Source organism: Camarhynchus parvulus, chromosome 11 (assembly GCF_901933205.1).
Source record: "Camarhynchus parvulus chromosome 11, STF_HiC, whole genome shotgun sequence".
NCBI classification, from domain to species: domain Eukaryota; kingdom Metazoa; phylum Chordata; class Aves; order Passeriformes; family Thraupidae; genus Camarhynchus; species Camarhynchus parvulus.
In genome coordinates this window covers 6,782,212-6,799,928 of record NC_044581.1, presented here as the reverse complement: position 1 = coordinate 6,799,928, position 17,717 = coordinate 6,782,212, and the positions used below count along the sequence as shown (strand labels likewise).

General features: G+C 53.0%; 3 protein-coding genes across 6 annotated transcripts in view; 2 read left to right on the top strand and 1 right to left on the bottom strand.

Moving 5' to 3' along the window:
* Positions 1 to 5,106: 5,106 nt before the first annotated feature.
* On the top strand, positions 5,107 to 6,043 carry LOC115908021 (C-C motif chemokine 3-like). The gene is made up of 3 exons (XM_030956302.1): positions 5,107 to 5,173; positions 5,463 to 5,574; positions 5,938 to 6,043. The coding sequence occupies exons 1-3, from the start codon at positions 5,107 to 5,109 to the stop codon at positions 6,041 to 6,043; spliced, it is 285 nt and encodes a 94-aa protein (XP_030812162.1).
* Positions 6,044 to 9,446: 3,403 nt separating this feature from the next.
* On the top strand, positions 9,447 to 10,741 carry LOC115908059 (C-C motif chemokine 3-like). The gene is made up of 3 exons (XM_030956353.1): positions 9,447 to 9,573; positions 10,165 to 10,270; positions 10,633 to 10,741. The coding sequence occupies exons 1-3, from the start codon at positions 9,507 to 9,509 to the stop codon at positions 10,739 to 10,741; spliced, it is 282 nt and encodes a 93-aa protein (XP_030812213.1). The 5' UTR covers positions 9,447 to 9,506.
* A 1,078-nt stretch (positions 10,742 to 11,819) lies between these two features.
* RANBP10 (RAN binding protein 10) overlaps positions 11,820 to 17,717 on the bottom strand; it is a 62,857-nt gene continuing 56,959 nt past the window's right edge. For all 4 annotated transcript variants that reach the window (XM_030955805.1, XM_030955806.1, XM_030955807.1 and 1 more), the window contains one exon: positions 11,820 to 17,022. In XM_030955805.1, the coding sequence (XP_030811665.1) occupies positions 16,892 to 17,022 (131 nt within the window). In that variant the 3' untranslated portion in view covers positions 11,820 to 16,891. The remainder of the gene's footprint in view (positions 17,023 to 17,717) is intronic.

Below are 17,717 nucleotides of genomic sequence, written 5' to 3'. Positions count from 1 at the left end.
CACAGTGACTGTTACAAGCTGCAGTTTGTTTGTATATTGAGTGTGTGCATGAGATATGAGCTGTACATTTTTATAGAAATAAAAGTAATAAAGTTCTTATGTTAAAAACTTTCACCCTCAGGGGACTGAGCCTTGGGCTGGGTTTCCAAGCGTGGTCCCTGCAGAGATGAACACCTGTGATTGAGCACTGTGAAAGCATCCCAGCATCACCAAGAGATGGCAAATCTGGCACAGCTGGATGTGGCCAGGCTATTGCTCCATCTCCTTTAGGGTTTCATCTTGCAGGTGTTTGCAGGAAATATATTTCCTCCCAGGGAATTGTGTCTCCCATCTTACAAAGGCAATAGAGAAAAATGGACTTTGGCATTGTTTAAGCAAAGCTAAGGTCAAACAGCAGCTCAGAGACAACAAACATTGTTCTGTAAGGAGGCAAGAGGGCAAGGGCTGAGACAGGACCTCTGCCACCCCAGCCAGGGCTTGGGCTGCCCTTGTGTGCTGCTCTGGTGCTGGAGAGCTGGGAGGAGCAGCTCAATGAAAGAGTCAGTTCTCAGGGGTTTGCCTGGAGTGGGGAGCTGGCAGGAGCAAGAGGAATGAGCACCTTCCCTACATTTCAGGAGCTCTCATCCCAACCATCTCTCAGCCCCGTGCCCTTCCAGGTAGATGCAGAAGTCAATGAAAATTTCCTGCAGCTGAGTCACCAGGCCAGGAAAGTCATTTGGGTATAATGTAACTCTAAGGAAATGAAAGCACTTTTGATTTTTCAATTTCATTTCTCCTCTCCTGTGGAGAGAGCAGGAGGAAGGAGGGAGTGATGCAATCCAGCCAGGCCTGACAGGATGAATCATTTCCAGTCATTTCCCCCCCAGGCAGAGCTGGCCCCAGCAGGGCTCTTGGGGCTGCTCCTCTGGAGATTTTGGGTGCCCCTGGGCTGTGGGTGGCACACACTCCCTGACTTTGCTGGTGTTGGTGTCTGGCTGTGCAGGGAAGGACCTTGTGCCAAGGGTGTCCCTCCAACCCCTTCCCCTGGAGCTCCATGGGTGCCTCAGGGGCGGAGGTTGGTCCAGGGGATAACCAATGCCACATCTGTTCTGCTCAGGGGGATGAGAGGTGCATGTCCTGCCTTGATGCTTCCCCACAGCCCACAGGAGATGGGGGATCCATGGTCATGAAGGGCTCTCTCAGCCCTTACTAACCCACATGTTTCATTTCCAGCTCCACAACACCTCCACCATGTCATTAGCAGCTGTTGAGATTGACCTTGTGAGAAGGAGAAGTTCCTGGGGCTCCTCACAGGCTCAGTGTCCTCAGGAGCCCCATCTAACTCAGGTTTGAGTCCCTGCTGTGTTGTGAGTGCTGCTCTGATGTCCTGGCTCTGATCAGCCCCTTGCACAGCCCTTGGGGCTCTGCTGGAGGTACCTTGGCTGGATGGAGCCCTGTCTCTGTCCCCATGTCCTGTTACTGCTGAGAAAATTCCCCCAACCTTCCCAAATGGATTCTGGGTTTGGTTCCTGACCTTGGTGTGCCGGGGGGCACTGCTGGAGGCTCTGAGCCCTGTGCTCAGACCCTGGGGGCTGTCACCTCACTGGTGAGGACCCTGCCTCTGCTGGGGCCACCCTTGGCTGCTGGCTTGTCCCTCCCTCTGCTCCCTGCAGGCTGGACCTGCCAGGGACACACCTCTGCCATCATCTCCTCTGCCACTGTCTCCTGCAAGCTCTGACTACTCCCAGGCTGGTGTGAGGTGAGGAAGAGAAGGTGCTGCCTCCATCCTCTCTGGTTTGGGCTGGGATTGATCACAGGCCTCAGTGTGGTTTCTTTCCTGTGAAATGTTGCACAAGAGCTCTCGTGCTTGGGGCAGCCTCTGGTGCCACCAGCACCTTCACCCTGCTGGCTCAGCAAGGCAGGACAAACAGGGTGCACAGCCACAGTCCTGTTGGGCTTTGTGTTTGCTTGATCTCCCCTTTTATGAGAATCGTGTCCCTGCAGTGTCACTGCAAGGGCTGCTTTTGCTGCTGGAATCCCCCTGGGTATCACAGAGGTTGTTGGGACCTCTTTGGTGACTGTCACAGGTGATGGAGGAAGGTTCATTTCTTGAGCCTTCAGAATTCACCCTGGAATTCTGCCACAAACCAAATAATTTTAAAAAGAAGAAGACAGATATAAGTGAGATCACCCTCCAAGGAGGGATGTGAGGTCAGCTTGCTGACTCTGACCATAACCCCACATAAACACATCTTCATTACAACATCTAGGTCCCTTAACGTGTCTTGTTCATCACATTCATTAACTGCATTTATTTTTCTGATTGCTGGGGGTTTATTCTAATCAAACACTAAGGAGCAGATAAATTCATAACTTGTTCTAGTGCCATCTTGAAATTATCAGGGCTAACTCTGTTCAGAATTAAATCACAAAAATTAGACTGGAATTGCTTCCATGTCCTATTTTTTTTCTGTTATCTCAGCTTTGCTTTAAAAGCTGAAGCATCTGTGCTGCTTGCTTAAACTCTAGGAGCTCTAAAAGGAGCCTGAAGTTCTCATTAAGCATCATTTCCCCTGATTGCTACTCCACACAGAAGGCTCTCCAATGCAGAGTCTCCCTCACACCCCTTCACTTCACCCTGAGGTAGTTGATTGACCTCATTGGATAGAAATGGAAAAATATCTCATTTTTAGTGTGTTTGGGGAAGCTGACATCAGATCTATTATCTCATCTTCCTTAGCCAGATAAGGCCACTTCCAGTTTCTGCTGCAGGTGCATTGACCCCTGCCTGTTCCTGGCTGTGTTTGTGAGGGTTTCCTGCATGCCCACAGGGCGTTTCTGCTCTGTCCCTGTGCCTGTGGAGGAGCTTGCCCAGTGAGTCAGTGCAGGCAGAGCCTGGGGAAGGGCTCCTGGAAGGCATGGAGCCTTTCTGCAGCCTCTGTGTCTCGTGACTCCAGGCAGAGCTTCCTGCACAGGAAATATCTCAGATCACCAACTCGCAGCACTTGGTGCTCCCCAGTGTCCGTCTGTAGGAAGCAGACTTTGGAAGAGATTCTTATTTTTCTTATTTTAGAATGTCCAGGCTGTAGGACATGCCAGGGCTGTTCCTGGAATAACAGGGATTTTGGGAAGGAAGAAGAGAATCACATTTGGTTTGTGATTGTCCTGAGTCAATCAGGGCTTCTCCATGGAGACTCTGGAGGGAGCACCCCAAAGAAATGTGAAGGAGCTTTGCAGGCAGAAAGGGTTTAAAGAAGCCAGACAAGGATGTCTCATCTTGTAAATGGAAAAATTCAAAATGGCTGAGTAGAACAGAAGAAAGCAGGGAAAACTTATTCCAAAGCCTCCCACTGCCTCCTTGGGGACAAGTTTCAGGCACCTTCTCCTGCCCTGCAGCCCAGCTGCTCTTGCAGGGCCTCCCCAAGTGCAGGATGTCTGTGGTTGTTTTCCAGCACAGCTGGGAGGGCTCAGTCACCCACTGAGACCCCAAACCCAGCTCAGGGCTGCTCTGCCCAACTCCTCTGTCCCCTCACTGGCAAAGGCTGCATCTGATGTGTCCCCTCAGCCTCCCTGCTCCTGCAGAAAAACAAGATTCTGTTTCTTTTTCATGTAAACAAGCACATTCTTCAGAGTCTGTTCAAGTGAAATAAAAACTTGGGCCAGCACAGGGGCTTTCCAACACTTAACAATTAATGCCTACACACCAGCCTTTCCCTTTCCAAAGTGAAAAGAAACATCAAAAGTTCTCCAGGGAGTTGTGAGTCATCTGGTTTCCACAGACATGGCTTCAAATCCTGAGAAAAGGGAAGCAGAGCATCCTAGGCCAGGTCTTCGGCCAGAAAAAGAAACACAGACCTGCAGGAGCTTCTGAAGGTCCATCCAGAGCAGTGGATCTTGAGCCTCCATTGGCAGGAAATGTGTGTGATGAAACTGAGCATGACCAGAGCAGTTCTCAGCACTGGGTGGTTTTTCTCCCAATTCAAAGGCATCCAGGGATGACAGCCCCAGGCACAATGTCCTGCCCCAGAGAGTGGCTGAGGGTGCCAGTGTGAAGAAGGGCTTGAGGTGGCCCCTTGGGGAGTTCACAGGGGGTGAGGGAGGACTGTGGTGCCAGGGGATCTGCATGGGACCCCACTGCTCCCTGCATCCACCTGGAGTCTGGTTAAAAAGAGGGAAAGGTGAAAAAAGCTGAGCATGAGCTGAGCGTGACTGGCAAGGACCTGCAGAGGGGCTCCTTGGACCTTCTGAAGGTCTGAAGAAAGGGGAGCCCAGCACAAGGGGGGAGAGCTGCCCCCAGGTTAACACAGAGGGGCTGACCCCTTTCACAGCTCCCTGCAGGGTCTGGGATGCCTCAAGGCTGTGGAGAGAGGAAGATGATGGAAACACACCCAAAACCTTTGAACAGTGAGTTTTCCATCCATTCCCCTCAGCCTGGTGCTGACTCCGGCCCTGCCCTGGGCTAAGCCAGCCCTGTCCACAAGGAAAGGCTCAACTACACCCCCTTCTCTTCCCCCCTCACTGCCCAGTTACAAACAGGGATTTTTGGTGGAAAACTTGGGTTCTTCTCCATAGTACCAACATGGAATGTGATACAATTTCTGCCAGTATTTGCCAACTTGCCCCTTTCAGGCCACAGAGGGCTGGTGGCAGCAGTCACTGTGTTCTATTTAATGCTTTCCAGGATTCACAAGCCATCCAGGCATCTCCAGCACATTTGTGTTGGCTCTGGGCTGAGTGACCTTGCATGGAACACCAAGCTTTGCATTTCCTATGGCTATGAATCCCCTCTCTGACGGCCCAGGAGCTCTTGAGTTTACATCTGCAGAGAGGAGGATTTCACTTCCTTCATGACTTTCCCTGTGTGGGTGAAGACAGAAGCTGACACAATTTGTTTAGCCTTTCAGGTACTGTCTGTCTGCAATCCCAATGACCCCACGTGACATGGAAATCCCCACGGACAAAGAAGCTGCAGCTTTTCCTTGAATTGGGTTAAAATTCTTCGGAAAAGAGAGAACTGGGGAGAAGTAGAGAGGATAAATTGCAGCAGCTCCTTGCCTAAGCTCAGAGTTGAGCTCTCCCAAGGAGGCAGAGCAGCATCCTGCAAGGAAGAGCCCTCCCAGAGCCACCATGCTCACTGCAAGGCCAGTCCTGCTGCTCGTTGGGCTCCTCACCCTCTTGCCGTGCTGCCATGCAGGTAACGGCCCTGCTGGGGCACTGCTGCCCTGGCCAGGGCAGAGCAGCACCTCGTGGGGTGCAGGGAGGGATGGAGACTGCTCCTGGGGCTGGGTGGCTTTGGCAGAGCTGCTGCAGGGCTGGGTGCTCACCTGCAGCATCCTCCTGCCCCGGGAGGGCCCCTGGGGCTCCTCATGGCAGCATTTGCAGAGCCTGGGGGGTGCTGTGTCCATCAGCCCTGTGCTGGGGGAAGGTGCTGAGGGCAGGCTGCCCCAGAGCCAGCCTCACTTGTGCCTCTTTGTTTTCTGCAGCCCCCTACGTTCCAGCTGAGTGCTGCTTCGACTACGTCAAGGGTGTCCTGCGGCTGGACATCCTCCTGGGCTTCAACTCAACTTCCAGGGAATGCTATTACCCAGCAATTGTGTAAGTCCTGGCAGCTCCCCTGCTGCTGTGCTGCCTCCCGGGCTGCCACAGGCTCAGTTCATCTGTTCCATGTGGGGACAGGACAGGGACAGGTCTGCGTAAGCTCCGTGATGTTCCAGCAGGAGGAGGGGAGGATGTGACTGTCTGGGCACTTCCACAAGGCCACTGCAGCTCCTGAGGGCTCTGCAGGGGCTCCAGAGGTGCTGGGCTGCAGGATGAGCTGCTTGTAGGACACCAAGAACCCAGGGGCAGGCACAGGGACAAAGGAAAGGAGAAAGGGTGCAGGGAGGGAGGATGGTGTGGTGGGCACAAGTGGAATCCCAGCTGTCATTCCTCACAAAGCTTCACCTTTAACCTTGGCAGGTTTGAGACCAAGAAAGGAGCCAAGGTCTGTGCAAATCCTGAGGAGAAGTGGGTGAAGAGAGCAGTTAAAATGCTTCTAAGGAAGAAAGAACTTCGTGCCCCATGATGTAGAGTGGGTGCCCTGGTTCAGGCTCCCCAACATCTGCTGGGAGGGAAGGCTTGCATCCCCTCTCAGAAGGGGTTAAGGATGTTCAGCTCCTGGGAGAGGGCACCAGAGCCCTGAGCTGCACCCACAGCTGGGCACCAGCTCCTGGAATGCTGCTGGCCCAGCCTGCACCTGCCTGCTGATAACAGCCACAAAATAAAGTTTATTCCATGTGGTATTGGAGAGTGGTGTCCTTTCTTCTCCCAGCCCCACAACTGTGCTGCTGCCAGCAGCTGGGACTGGCTCTTCCCACTGGGTCTCAGGGCAGGAAGGGAGGGGATGGATGGGATTCCAAGGGGACCCTAAAGGGGCTGGAGACCCCTCTGAGGGTTTTTAGGTGCCAAACTGCCACCAGTTTCAGGCTAAGGGGTTTCAGCCTGTCCCATTTGCTGTCCCCTGGAGGAGCACAGCCTGCCTGCCACGTGTGCCCAGGCCTGTGGTGTCTGCTGGGCTGCAGAGGAAGGGATTCCCTGCAGGGCTCCCTGGGCAGGAGGGACAGACAGGGGAGGCTGGATCACCCCAGGGATTCCTGCAATATCCCCCTGCCAGGGGCCATGGAGAGCTCAGCAGTGATCCCTGCCAGGGCTGTGGGAGGGGGAGCAGAACTGGAAGGGCAGGAATGAGGAAAGTCATGAGTTAAAGACAGTTTAATAAATAAAGCAGAACTGGCACACAAGCCAAGCAAAATAAGGGATTAATTCTCTCCTTCTCATGGGTGGGCAGGGGTCCAGCCATGGGGAACAGAGCAGGGCTCCCTCACATGTAACAGTGACCTGGGAAGACAAATTCTGCAAATCTGAATGTCCCCCTACTTCCTCCTCCTTTCCCTGTAACAGTCCAATAAGGGGGAAAAGAAAAGGAGAACCAACCAAAAAAAGAAACCTACCCAAAAAATTCCACCAAGTGATAAAGAAACCATCACTTGCACTGGCCCAGATGATGCTCAGGCACTCACAGCTCCCGGGCAAGGGGATTTTGGCAGCAGCAGCATCTCCAGGGATGCTCTCCCAGCAGAGCTCAGGGGTGACCCTGACACGCTGCAGGTCTGGAACCTGGGGTGTCACAGCTGCCAAGGAGGAGAACCCTGGGTGCACCAGGAGAGGCTCCAGCCTGGGGAAGCCTCTTGAACTGCTTAAACTGCTGCCTTTCCACTGCAGGAGTCCTCAGGCCGTGGAGTCTCTGTTTGCTGGGGCTTGGTGCCCTCTCCTGACGGGGCTCGGATGCAGAACGGACCCCGGGGCTCTGGGCGGGGCAGGTCCGGCCGGACACCCGCATTTATCACCGGCAAACTGTTCATGTTCTCTGTTAAAGTATTAACTTTTGTGATTATCCCCTCAAAACCCAAAGCATTTTATGAGTCAGAGAATATTTCCCACCTCTATGATGCTTTTTTTTCTTTTTTGGTCCATGCCTATCCATTTCCATTTCTAAAGCAGGGGTTTTGCTCAGTCAGAAAATCTGTATTCAATTATTAATTATAGTGAGGTTGGACACCCATAAAATCCTCTGCAGAGTCTGTACCCCCTCTTCTCTCCACTTGCCTTTGCATTTGCCCAAGCAGGAGCTCCACAGCTGTGCCACTGCTGGGGATGGCTCAGAGGGTGCTGGGAGTGCCCCAGGAGCTGCAGAGGAGCCTGGAGAAGACTAAAGCCAGACCCAAAGGTCCAGTGCTGGGGCAGGGAGGGAAGCTCAGTCCTCCAGAGCCTTGTGGGGCCTTTCCAGGCCTTCAAACATCCAACATGCACTGATTTCCTCCATGAAGAACAGATAGTGGAGGCATCCACTAACGCTTCCTCTGGAGAGAGGAATAAATAGCCAAGGGAAAGGAGGAGCAGCTGTGTGCCTCAGACATGCCTGGAAAGGGAGCTCAGGGCTGGCACATGAGGTTTTCTGAGCCAGGGGATACTGGTTGGGAAAAGCCATTAGCTCAGTTCTCCCTTAATTACAGTTGTGTGTTTTTAACCAGTGCCTGGGAGCTGGTGTGAGCTGCTGGCCCCAAGGCTCTGTGCAGTGGGGAGGTGGGCAGGGAGGGCAGGAGAGCCTGGGGGTGATGCAAAGCCCACAGAAGAGGGCTCTGGCTGCTCTGTGCCAGGCATTTTCTCCCTGCAGAGCCCTGCCTGGGGACAGTGGCACCAGAACCCCTTGGGGCTGTGCCCAGCTCTCTGTGGGGCCACCTGCCCCATGCAAGGCCAGCAGACCCCATGTCCTGCAGACCATTTCTTGCAAACCAGCATTTTCACCACATTAGATCTGTTTCCTTCTCCTTTCTCCTTTCAGAGAAGTCGTGCAGACATGACATAATCTCCAAAGAAACCCATTTCCACCTTTCATCCCCTCCAAGAAGCCTTGGATTCATTGCCTCATCCCCCAAGCCACAGCCAGGTCCCCTCCTGTGCTCCCACTCAGCATCACCCTATGCTGGCTCCTATCAGGACCTCACCTCTTCACACAGAGCTGCATCTCCTGCCCAGGGAGCAGATCCCTGCATGGAAGGTGGGCTCCATGGGGCTGCCACTGGGGTCTGTGCCACCTGCCCCTCCTGCCTGGCCTCTGGGATGGCTCTCCTGGGGCTGTGCTGGGATCTGTCCCCTCTCCTGCTGGAGATCTCTGTGCACTGATGGCCACAAGCCTCCATCCCCCAGCTCTCATTTCAGTCCCAGGGCTGCTGTGGGAGGCACAGGCAGCACAGGGGCTCAGGCTTGTGTTCAGACCCAGACTCTCCTCACACTCCCCACTGCCCCTGCCCCATTTCTTCCCCTTCTGTGATGTCTGCTGAGCCCACCAAAACCACCTCTGACACCCCCTGCTCCAGGCTCCCTTCTGGATTGGTCTAGTGTGGCTTCTTCTGCCTGCCATGCCATGCCATGCTATGCCATGCCATGCCATGCCATGCCATGCCAGCCCATCCCACCCCAGCCCACCCCATGCCATCCCAGTCCATCCCATTGTGCTTTCCTGCCCAGCCCAGTGCTCCCTGTGTGCCCAAGGTTGGTTTGGGTGGGACTCCATCACTGGCCTTTGGCACTGGGCAAACCAACTAAACCCCCTGAGACCTGTCCCTGCTCAGGGACTGTGGACTGTGTCTCCTGTTAGAAACAAAGAGATGAGCACTGGACTTGCTGTCCTGCCTGCATGGGAAGATGGTTCAATCTGCTTTCAGTTCCTAGAAGCTCCCTTGCCACGTCACGGCTCTTCCATCGAATGCAGAACTGCTCCTCAAACTCTTCCACCCGCCGCTCGATGTGCCCCAAAAATAAACAACAGAAAGCCCCTTGACCCTGGCTTCTTGGTACAGCCCCGAATTTTTGGAAATGTAGCCTGAGTGGGCGGCAGCACAGGATAAATGGCAGCGAGGACAGAGCCACAGCCACAGCCAGCGGGCAGGGCAGCAGAGGGCACGAGGAAGAGCCACCCCACAGCCACCATGCTCCCTGCAAGGACTGTCCTGCTGCTCACCCTGCTGCTCACCTTCTCCCTGCACCACGCCACAGGTAAGGAACCTCAGGGGCTGCTGCTGCAGGTGAGGGCTCTGAGCCCCCACTGGGGAGGTCAGGCAGGAACCCCAGCAGGGAGTGGGGATGGTGCTGCTGACGGGAGCAGCAACCCCTGCTCAGGGCAGGGCAGCACATCCCGGGATGCAGGGATGGATGGAGAAGGTGCTGGGTGCTCTCAGCAAAGCCAGACCTGGGGAGAGGCTGCAGGAGCTTGGAGGAGGCTCTGGCAGGTTCCCCTGGATGAGCAAGGGGTTGGATGGAGGGAGAACATGCAGCTGTTTGGAGCCTTCCAAAACACCCTGCAAGTTGTGCTCCTGCTTTGGAAAGCCTCAAAATCTCATCTCCAGACTGAGCACCCCAGCCTGTGTGCTCTGGGAGCTGCAGCAATCCGGGCTGTGAGGGGCCAGGTGCCAGGCTGTCCCCTGCCCCACCTCTGTCCATGTCCCAGTGCTGAGCTTGGGTGACAAACCCCTGCCATGGGATGCTATGGGAGCTGCTGAGGGGCTCCACAGCCTCTGTGCTGTGTCCCAAACCTGGTCGTGCCATTGTCTGGTGATGCAATTCACAACATCCCCCTTCCCTCCCCAGCCCACTTTGCACCTGTGGAATGCTGCTTTAAATATGCACAGAAACGCATCCGACACCCTCAGGGCTTCTACGAGACATCCAAGGACTGCCCCAAGCCTGCAGTTGTGTGAGTATCCCAGGCTTTGCTCCCCATCTCAGATCTGGGATCCCAGATCTTTTGCTGCCCCATCCCCATCCCATCCCATCCCATCCCAGCTCAGTCCCAGCCAGGGGGGATGTTGTAGGAAAGCAGCTCTGGGGGGTGGGCAAAGAGGGGAAAGATGGGTTTTAGTGCTGTCTGCTAATGCTAGTGGTGTGGGAAGACTCAGACACTCACCAGCAGCCCAAGGAGGGCACAGGCTGCTGGAGATGGCTCCAAGCCTTGATCCTGGAAGGGGCTGCAAAAAGGGAGGGGAGAAATAGCGCACAGGAAGGGAATGGCTCATGGTTCCTGTTTTCACTCTTCTTCCTCACTTTCATTCATTGCAGGATTGTGGCTGCCAATGGTGATGAGATCTGTGCCGACCCCAAGAAGGACTGGGTGAATAAAATCATAAAACGGCTTCAAAACAAAACATCAGACCCATCCACCATCTGACCTGCCCATTCAATCTTCCTGTCTCTCGAGGGAGCCAAGAGTGCTGGCAGCTCTTCTCCAGCGGGTGCTGTGGCCGTGGGGTCCCTGCAGGAGGAGCCATCAGGATCAGGTGTCACCGTGCCATGGCCCTGCCAGCTCCCGAGCTCCTCCTGCTGTCACTGCTCTGCCAAGATGTGCCTGTGGAACCAATATTTATAATAAAGACTCTTTGCCACAAGTTGCTGTTTGAACTTCTCCTGATTCTCCAGACCAAGCAGCAGATCCTAACAAACCCAGAAAAAAGCCTTTGCCACAAGCTCTTAATTCTCCAGGAGCAAACTGTGCCTGGTCACAGTGTGCTCCACTGGGCATGTGACAGGGGAGCCAGGCCCTGACCCACAGGTCCAGGACCCATAGATGAGGTTACCTCACCCCCAGGCAAAGCTGTACATGCTCAGGGCATGCTCGCAGCCCCTTGGGCTTTGCAGGTGCTCCAGAATTAAGGGGAGGGTTCTAGGAGAAGATACTGATCTACTAAACCTTAAATAACTTGACAGCTTCCAAATGTGCTGGTGGTCACTGCAAAGTGTCTGAGGGAGATAAGGAGAATGCCCACAGCGCCAGGAGGGTGAAGACAGCACCCTGAGGGTGGACAGAGTTGTCCTGGCTGCCTGTCCCTCTGCAGGGCCACAAAAGGGTGGAAGCACTGCGAGATCAGACATTAAAACCGGGTTACTGGCCCATCTTCTCATGGCAGAGCTGCAAACACACCAGGGAAAACCTCAGAAAGGAGAAAGCAAGGAATGGGGCAAATGATCCTCAACCTAAAGCTTCATCAATGTTTTATGCTCATGCCTAGAAAACACTTCAGGGCTGTATTTTCTAGGACCCTGAATGGCACAGGAAAAACATCCCTAATGACATTTTGGCCCATTTTTGAACTCTAAGCACATGGGAGGAGCAATGGTGGAAGGGGAAGCTGGAACAGAATCAGATACTGGGGGACAAACACCTGGAGCCCTGTGCACCCCCTGTCAGAGAGGACACAGCCTTCCCTGAGGAGCAGAGACTGACAAAGCACACAGCTCCACGCTGGCTCTTGCACATGGATGTGTATTTTAATAAAAATAATTCTGTCAATATACAGCAGAATGTCGATTTCTTTACCATATTTCCAGTATATTTTCATAGGCTTTTTCTCAGTTAAAATCCACCCCCCCAGCCCCTTTTTTGAAGTTTTCATGCGAAGCATCAGATAACTTAATTCACAAATACTAAGCGTAGACTGAACCAATGTGCACAGTTTGTGTAATGTCCACGTAGCCAATGTTGTACCCAAGAGGTGAAACTCCCTTCCAAGGGCCTGGAGAAGCCTGGGGTGGCACAGGGAGCTGTGCCCAGCGGTGGCTGCTCCTCCAGGGCTGCCAGGAAACCTGCGGAGAGCTCGCACCCCGTGCTCCAGAGCTGAGCATTTCATACCTGAGTTTTGAGCAACCAGCAGGAGAGGAGAGTTCACTGTGTGCTGGGCAGGTCCTGGGGCTTGCACTGCTGTGTGTGAGAGCTTCAGGGGCTGCAGCCTCCTCCTGCCTCCCCCACTGCACAGGCAGGACTGAGAGACACAATCCCAATCCAGCGCTGGTGCAGTCCTTGGTCTGGAAGTCACCATACTTGTGGTTTTTAAATTTTCTCTAAAATTTGGATTATCCCCAGAGCTGCTGCTGCTGCTGCTGCTTCTCCTTTCTCCAAGTCTAAGCCTGTGAGAAGCCCAGCTGTGCTCCCTTCTGGCGGAAGGATGTGGCTGAAGTCTTCCCGAGCAAAAACATCCCAGCACACGCCTGGACCCAAGTGGAGTGACCAGAGAAAAGGTGTCTGCCTGGCCATGGGACCTTCAGCAAGGAGCAGAGGTTTGCATGGTCTCCAGGAATGTTTCTGTGGTGATGTGAGTGTAAATTCCACACAGGACTTGTGGGTTTCCTGCGAGCAGGAGAGAGTTAAGCTTCCCTCCTGGAAATAAAGAGCTGGCAGGATGTGTGTGTGCTCCTCAAGCCTGGATGATGCCCTGGCTTGCTGGGCTCTGCTCCAGCTCAAGCTGCAGGCTCTGAGCTTTGGTTTGGGATGTGGGGAGAGGGACAGACATGCCAGGTTCACTCATCCATCACCTGCCAGCTCTTGTTGCAGGGAAGGATGGTGGAGAGCAGCTAGTGCTGTCTATGGAAGAAGTCTCCAGGCTCTCAGCTCCTCCCTTTTCCTCCCAAATCTGCTGTAGCTCCCCTCACATAGCCCCAGCAACACTTCCTCCAGCTCTGCCCCTACACAGCAGATGGGACAAGACTCACAGCCACCTCTGGATCTGAAGGGTCCCAGCAGCACCCAGCGTGTCCCCTGGCACATCTCCATGCAGAAACACCTTGGTACAGCTGGAGACCCAACACTTGCTCTCTACCTGCCCTCTCCTGCCCCACCACTGAGGCTGCTCTCACCCTGGCAGGGCTGGAAGGAAGATGCTCCCCTGCAAAGGGCACCCCTGGTGGAGCAGGAGCCCTTGCTCCTTCTCCCAGGCTGTCACCAGCTCATGGGGCCTCGCTGCACCCAGACTGGAGAGTGAGGGACCTCTGTTCTGCCACAGGACAATTCAAGTCTGCTCTGCTTCTTAAGGGGAGAACTTCTGATCCCATGTGGTGCACCACACAGCTTCATGGCACTTACACACTGCTCTGCAGCCTGGCTGCCACAGGTCACCTTCTCCATCACCCCCAGGGCAGCAGAACTCTGAAATGTGTCTAAGCAACCTGTGCTACAAGTTAACACGGACAGGTACCAAAGCACAGCTGCAATCCAGCCTGGTTTCCTTGCTGAAGGAGGAGATGTTCATCATCCCTGATACCCAAGGTGGAAAACGATACATTCAATCCCTAGAACCACCTCCAGCAGCTCTGGTTGCTCCAGTTTTTCAAGGCAGCCTCAAGAACAAAGCTATTTAAAGAATGGTAAAGATGCCTTAATGAAATGTGAAAAACAAGGACACAGCTTGAAGAGAGACTGAGATGTCACTGTGAAAAAGAGAAGGAAGGATATGGGAAGATCCCAGGTGTAGGTAACCATGAGGAATGATACCAGCAGTTTCTCCTACAGGCTCCACAGTAATACATGGCTGTACTGAAGGACTCCTGGGAGCAGTGATCAGGTTGTTTGAGGCACTTGGAAGAAAAAAAAAAAACCAAATAATTTTTATAAAAGTAACTTTTGAATTGCCATGTAGCCTCTGGTTAGTTGTACAGCCACATTCAGTGTTACAGACCCCATTTCACTTTAGCTCTGTTTTTAAAAACTACTGCAATAATCCAAGTTTAAGCTAACATGAACCATCAAAGAGCAGCCAGGGAGATTCAAAGGCAAGAGGCTTTGAAATACAACCTGAGAAAAGCATATGAGAAATCCCATCTAGGAATCAGGGGTAGGTTGGGACCTACATCCCACCACAAACATGCTTATCTTCCCCATACTGAGTCATGGCCACATTAGTCAGAATCTGAGTACAAGAAGCAGAAACCACTGGTGAAACCCCCAGAACACTTGGAAGTAAATTAAAAAACCCCAAATAACATCCATCACACATTTCTTGGCACCAAAATAACTAGATAGCTAGGAATATCTCTTGGTTGGGTTTTTTTTTTTTGGTAGACTGACTCTAGGACAGTCAGCAAAGCTTTGCTGAGAGACCAAATGGGGCATTAATATGACACATGATGAAGAGACTTGGCTTAAAGAAACCACAAAGAGAAGGAACAAAAAACCCTCAGAAAGATAAAGATGGTGCTGCTATGAAGATGAGAGAGAGGTCTGACTGCAGCCAGACTGCTGCAAGTGGTGACCAACAGCAGAGGAAGCTGCTAAAAGGGGAAGGCAAAGCAAGGTCCTGGAGTACCTCAGCACCCAGAATGAGCCCAGCAGTGTGCTGTCAGCCTAAGGAATGGAAAGCCAGCAGGAGAGTCCCACCAGGCAGAGTTCACTTGCTGCCTTGGCACATTTGGGACCTGAGGCTTTGGGAAGGAAACCTTCCCACTGAGTTCTCTCTGCACCTGCAGCAAGGCAAGGACAGCAGGCTGGGCTAAGATCCATCAGCAGAGCTGGCAATGAACAGATGAGCTGTCAGGCACATGAGCTGTTCCTGGAGAGGAGCTGGAAGAGAAGCCCCAGACTGGCAGGTTGAATTCTGCTTGGTGCAGCTCTCTGCTTCTGTCTCCCTGGAAGAAAGGCTGTGGTAGAGCTCCCTCTGCTTTTTGCAGCTGTCCCAGTGATCTGATTAAAGCATCTCCTGCAGCTCTAAACCTCCTGTTTTCTTTTCACTGCCCCTACACACTGCACACCTTCACCAAAAGGCAGGGATAATGCTCCCAACCACCTCCAGCACCATCTGCACATTCACTGCCACAGCCTGTCCTGGCACCTGCCCCCTGCTCTGCCTTGATTTCAGACCTCATGTGCCAGCTAAAATCCATCCTGCAAACCCAGAAAATCCTTAAAGCTTTGGGCTGCTGCTACTTTCCCTCTCAGTGGCACACAAACTCTCTTGGTGCTTGAAGCCCTGGCACAGGCTGACCTCCATTTCAAGGACAAACCTCAACAAAACCTGTTCATCTTTCATTGACCTTCCAAAAAAAATTTGTGAACAGCAGTAAAATTCATGTTTGGTTTGAGCTCCCTTGGGTCCTCCCCAGAGCTACTGATCTAAAATTAATTTGGTGCAGAACCTGCCAGGTTGAACCTGCCATCTCCTAATGGTACAGCAGAGGATTCAAAGCACACAGTGCTGCCAGGCAGCCTGGCCAGGTAAGAGAAGCTCAGAAACACTCCCAGGTGGTCTGAATGCTTATTAGCACTCAAGTCCCTAAGCCTGGCACACAGCACGGACACATTAGTCCATCTTACTCAGAGGTTACTCACCCACAGATCCTTGCTGGTCTCTTTTGGGATTGGAACTTTGATAATTATCTTAATAATCCCTAAAGAAACATTGCTGCTCCTTTCTGAATGGCTCAGGCCCCACAGAGCTGGTACTGACCCCAACCTGCAACCTGACCTCAGCTTGTCCCACCTGCAAGGACGAGCACAGCTCAGACCAGGTTTCTCCAGGCACTTCCAAAATTTAGAAGTGCTCATTTAGATCAGTGTTACAGAGGTGGGAGAGGGCAGGAAATACTGTTATTACTGAGTTAGTGGCAGAGCCCTCCTCCATGGAGAAAAATGGGGGATTTGTTATTTAATGAAAAATTGTCAGCCCACCAGGGCATCGCCCACGGATGTTTCTGGCCAACTCACAGGAGCTGGTTCTACCATACAGTGGCAGATGACTTCACTTCACATTCATCAGTCCTGTCCCTCCAGCTGTTCAGAGAGCTAGATTTAACTCTTTCTCAGGGCTGTGAGATGCTTCTACAGCACAATCACCAACACAGGCAATGTAAATCTTCTACTCTTCCCACTCACAAAGCCAAGATTGAGAGCCTTGGGCTCTGAAGAGAGACACCATGAAGGACCACGTTCCTCCAGTTTCCATCATTAGTGTGTGACAGGACCTACCTCACCTGAGGGGCTGTATGGTGTGTGTGGCTGGGACCGAGTCTGTGGGCAATAAATACATCAATGACTTTGTGGAGGTGGAAGAGACCTTTTTAATAAACATGATTCAAAAAAAAAAAAAAAAAAACCCTCTGAACTGCCACTGTGAGAAGAGTTCTGATTACTAGCACGGATGATGCTGTATGTGCACGATGGAGGGAGAAGGGAAGAAAAGAACAAGCTGTCACCAACTTGATGAGCTTCCTCAGTAAATCAGCATAAACCAGCTCAGCAAAACTCTCCAGATAAAACATGGGTGGAACCATGAGAAACAACTCAAATCAAAACAAAAAGAGAAAAATCCCTACATCAGAAGGTGCTACATTAGAATAACCAGCGAAATACTGAGCGCCGCCGGAGCCGCGGCAGCAGCGGCAGGGAGATGGCTCAGCCCTGCCAGACTCCCCGGGGTCACAACAGCCACACAGCGAGGGACTCGCTCCGTCCTGGCACGGGCAGTGTGTGTGTGCTACAGGGGCTTGGTGGCAGGGAGGTGGTGGTGCAGAGTGGCAGCAGCAGAGGGTGAAGGGCAGCACTCCACGGCAGCTCCTGTCAGTGCAAATAATCGTCCACTCTGGCGAAGGAGCAGGAGCCCAGCCCCACGCGCGCCATGAGCCGCAGGCACTCCGAGGCCTGGCCCAGGGCGAGCATCAGCGGGGGCTGCTTTGGCAGGTTCTGAGATTCTGTGGGGACAAAGAAAAAGCTGCTCAGAAGAGGTTCAGGCTGGTGCTGCCTCACCTGCACCCCGGCCTCTCTCTGTCCCAAGTCCAGATCCCTGGCAGAAGGTGCTGGTTCTGCAAGGAAGCTGCTCCCAAATACTGCCAGCTCCGTGCTGCTGCTGCTGCTGCTGCTGCACACGCCAAGCAGCCATGACACATCCCACAGCTCAGCAGGGCCTTTGAGAGAGTGCTGCTGTGCTGGCCAGAGCAACAAAATGGCAACGTAGCTACTGCTGATGCTGCTTGCCAGAAAACTCTTAAAACATGAGATATCAAAGCATGGAGGAATAAGTAAAGGCAGGAGGATCTGGTCCCAGCTGGAGGCAACCTCTCCATTTCTCCCACTTGTGCAAGGCTGCACAGCAGCCCAGGACCTGGATGAACTCACTCCCTCACCACCATGCCTTTACAGTGACATGTTTTCTGAGGGAACCCTCAGCTGAGCTACACTTGGTGCCTGGTAACCTGTGTGATGCAGCATGTCCAGACACCACATCTCCCTGGTGACAACTTGTCCATGCTCCTCAAAAAGCTCCTGACTGTCAGGGGAAAGGACTCTCCTTCCCAAAACATGCAATTCCTGTTTCTCTGCTCAGTCAGAACATGAACCCTCATGGCCATGTCCATCAAGTTGTTCCTTTCCCCAGAAGAAAATCTCT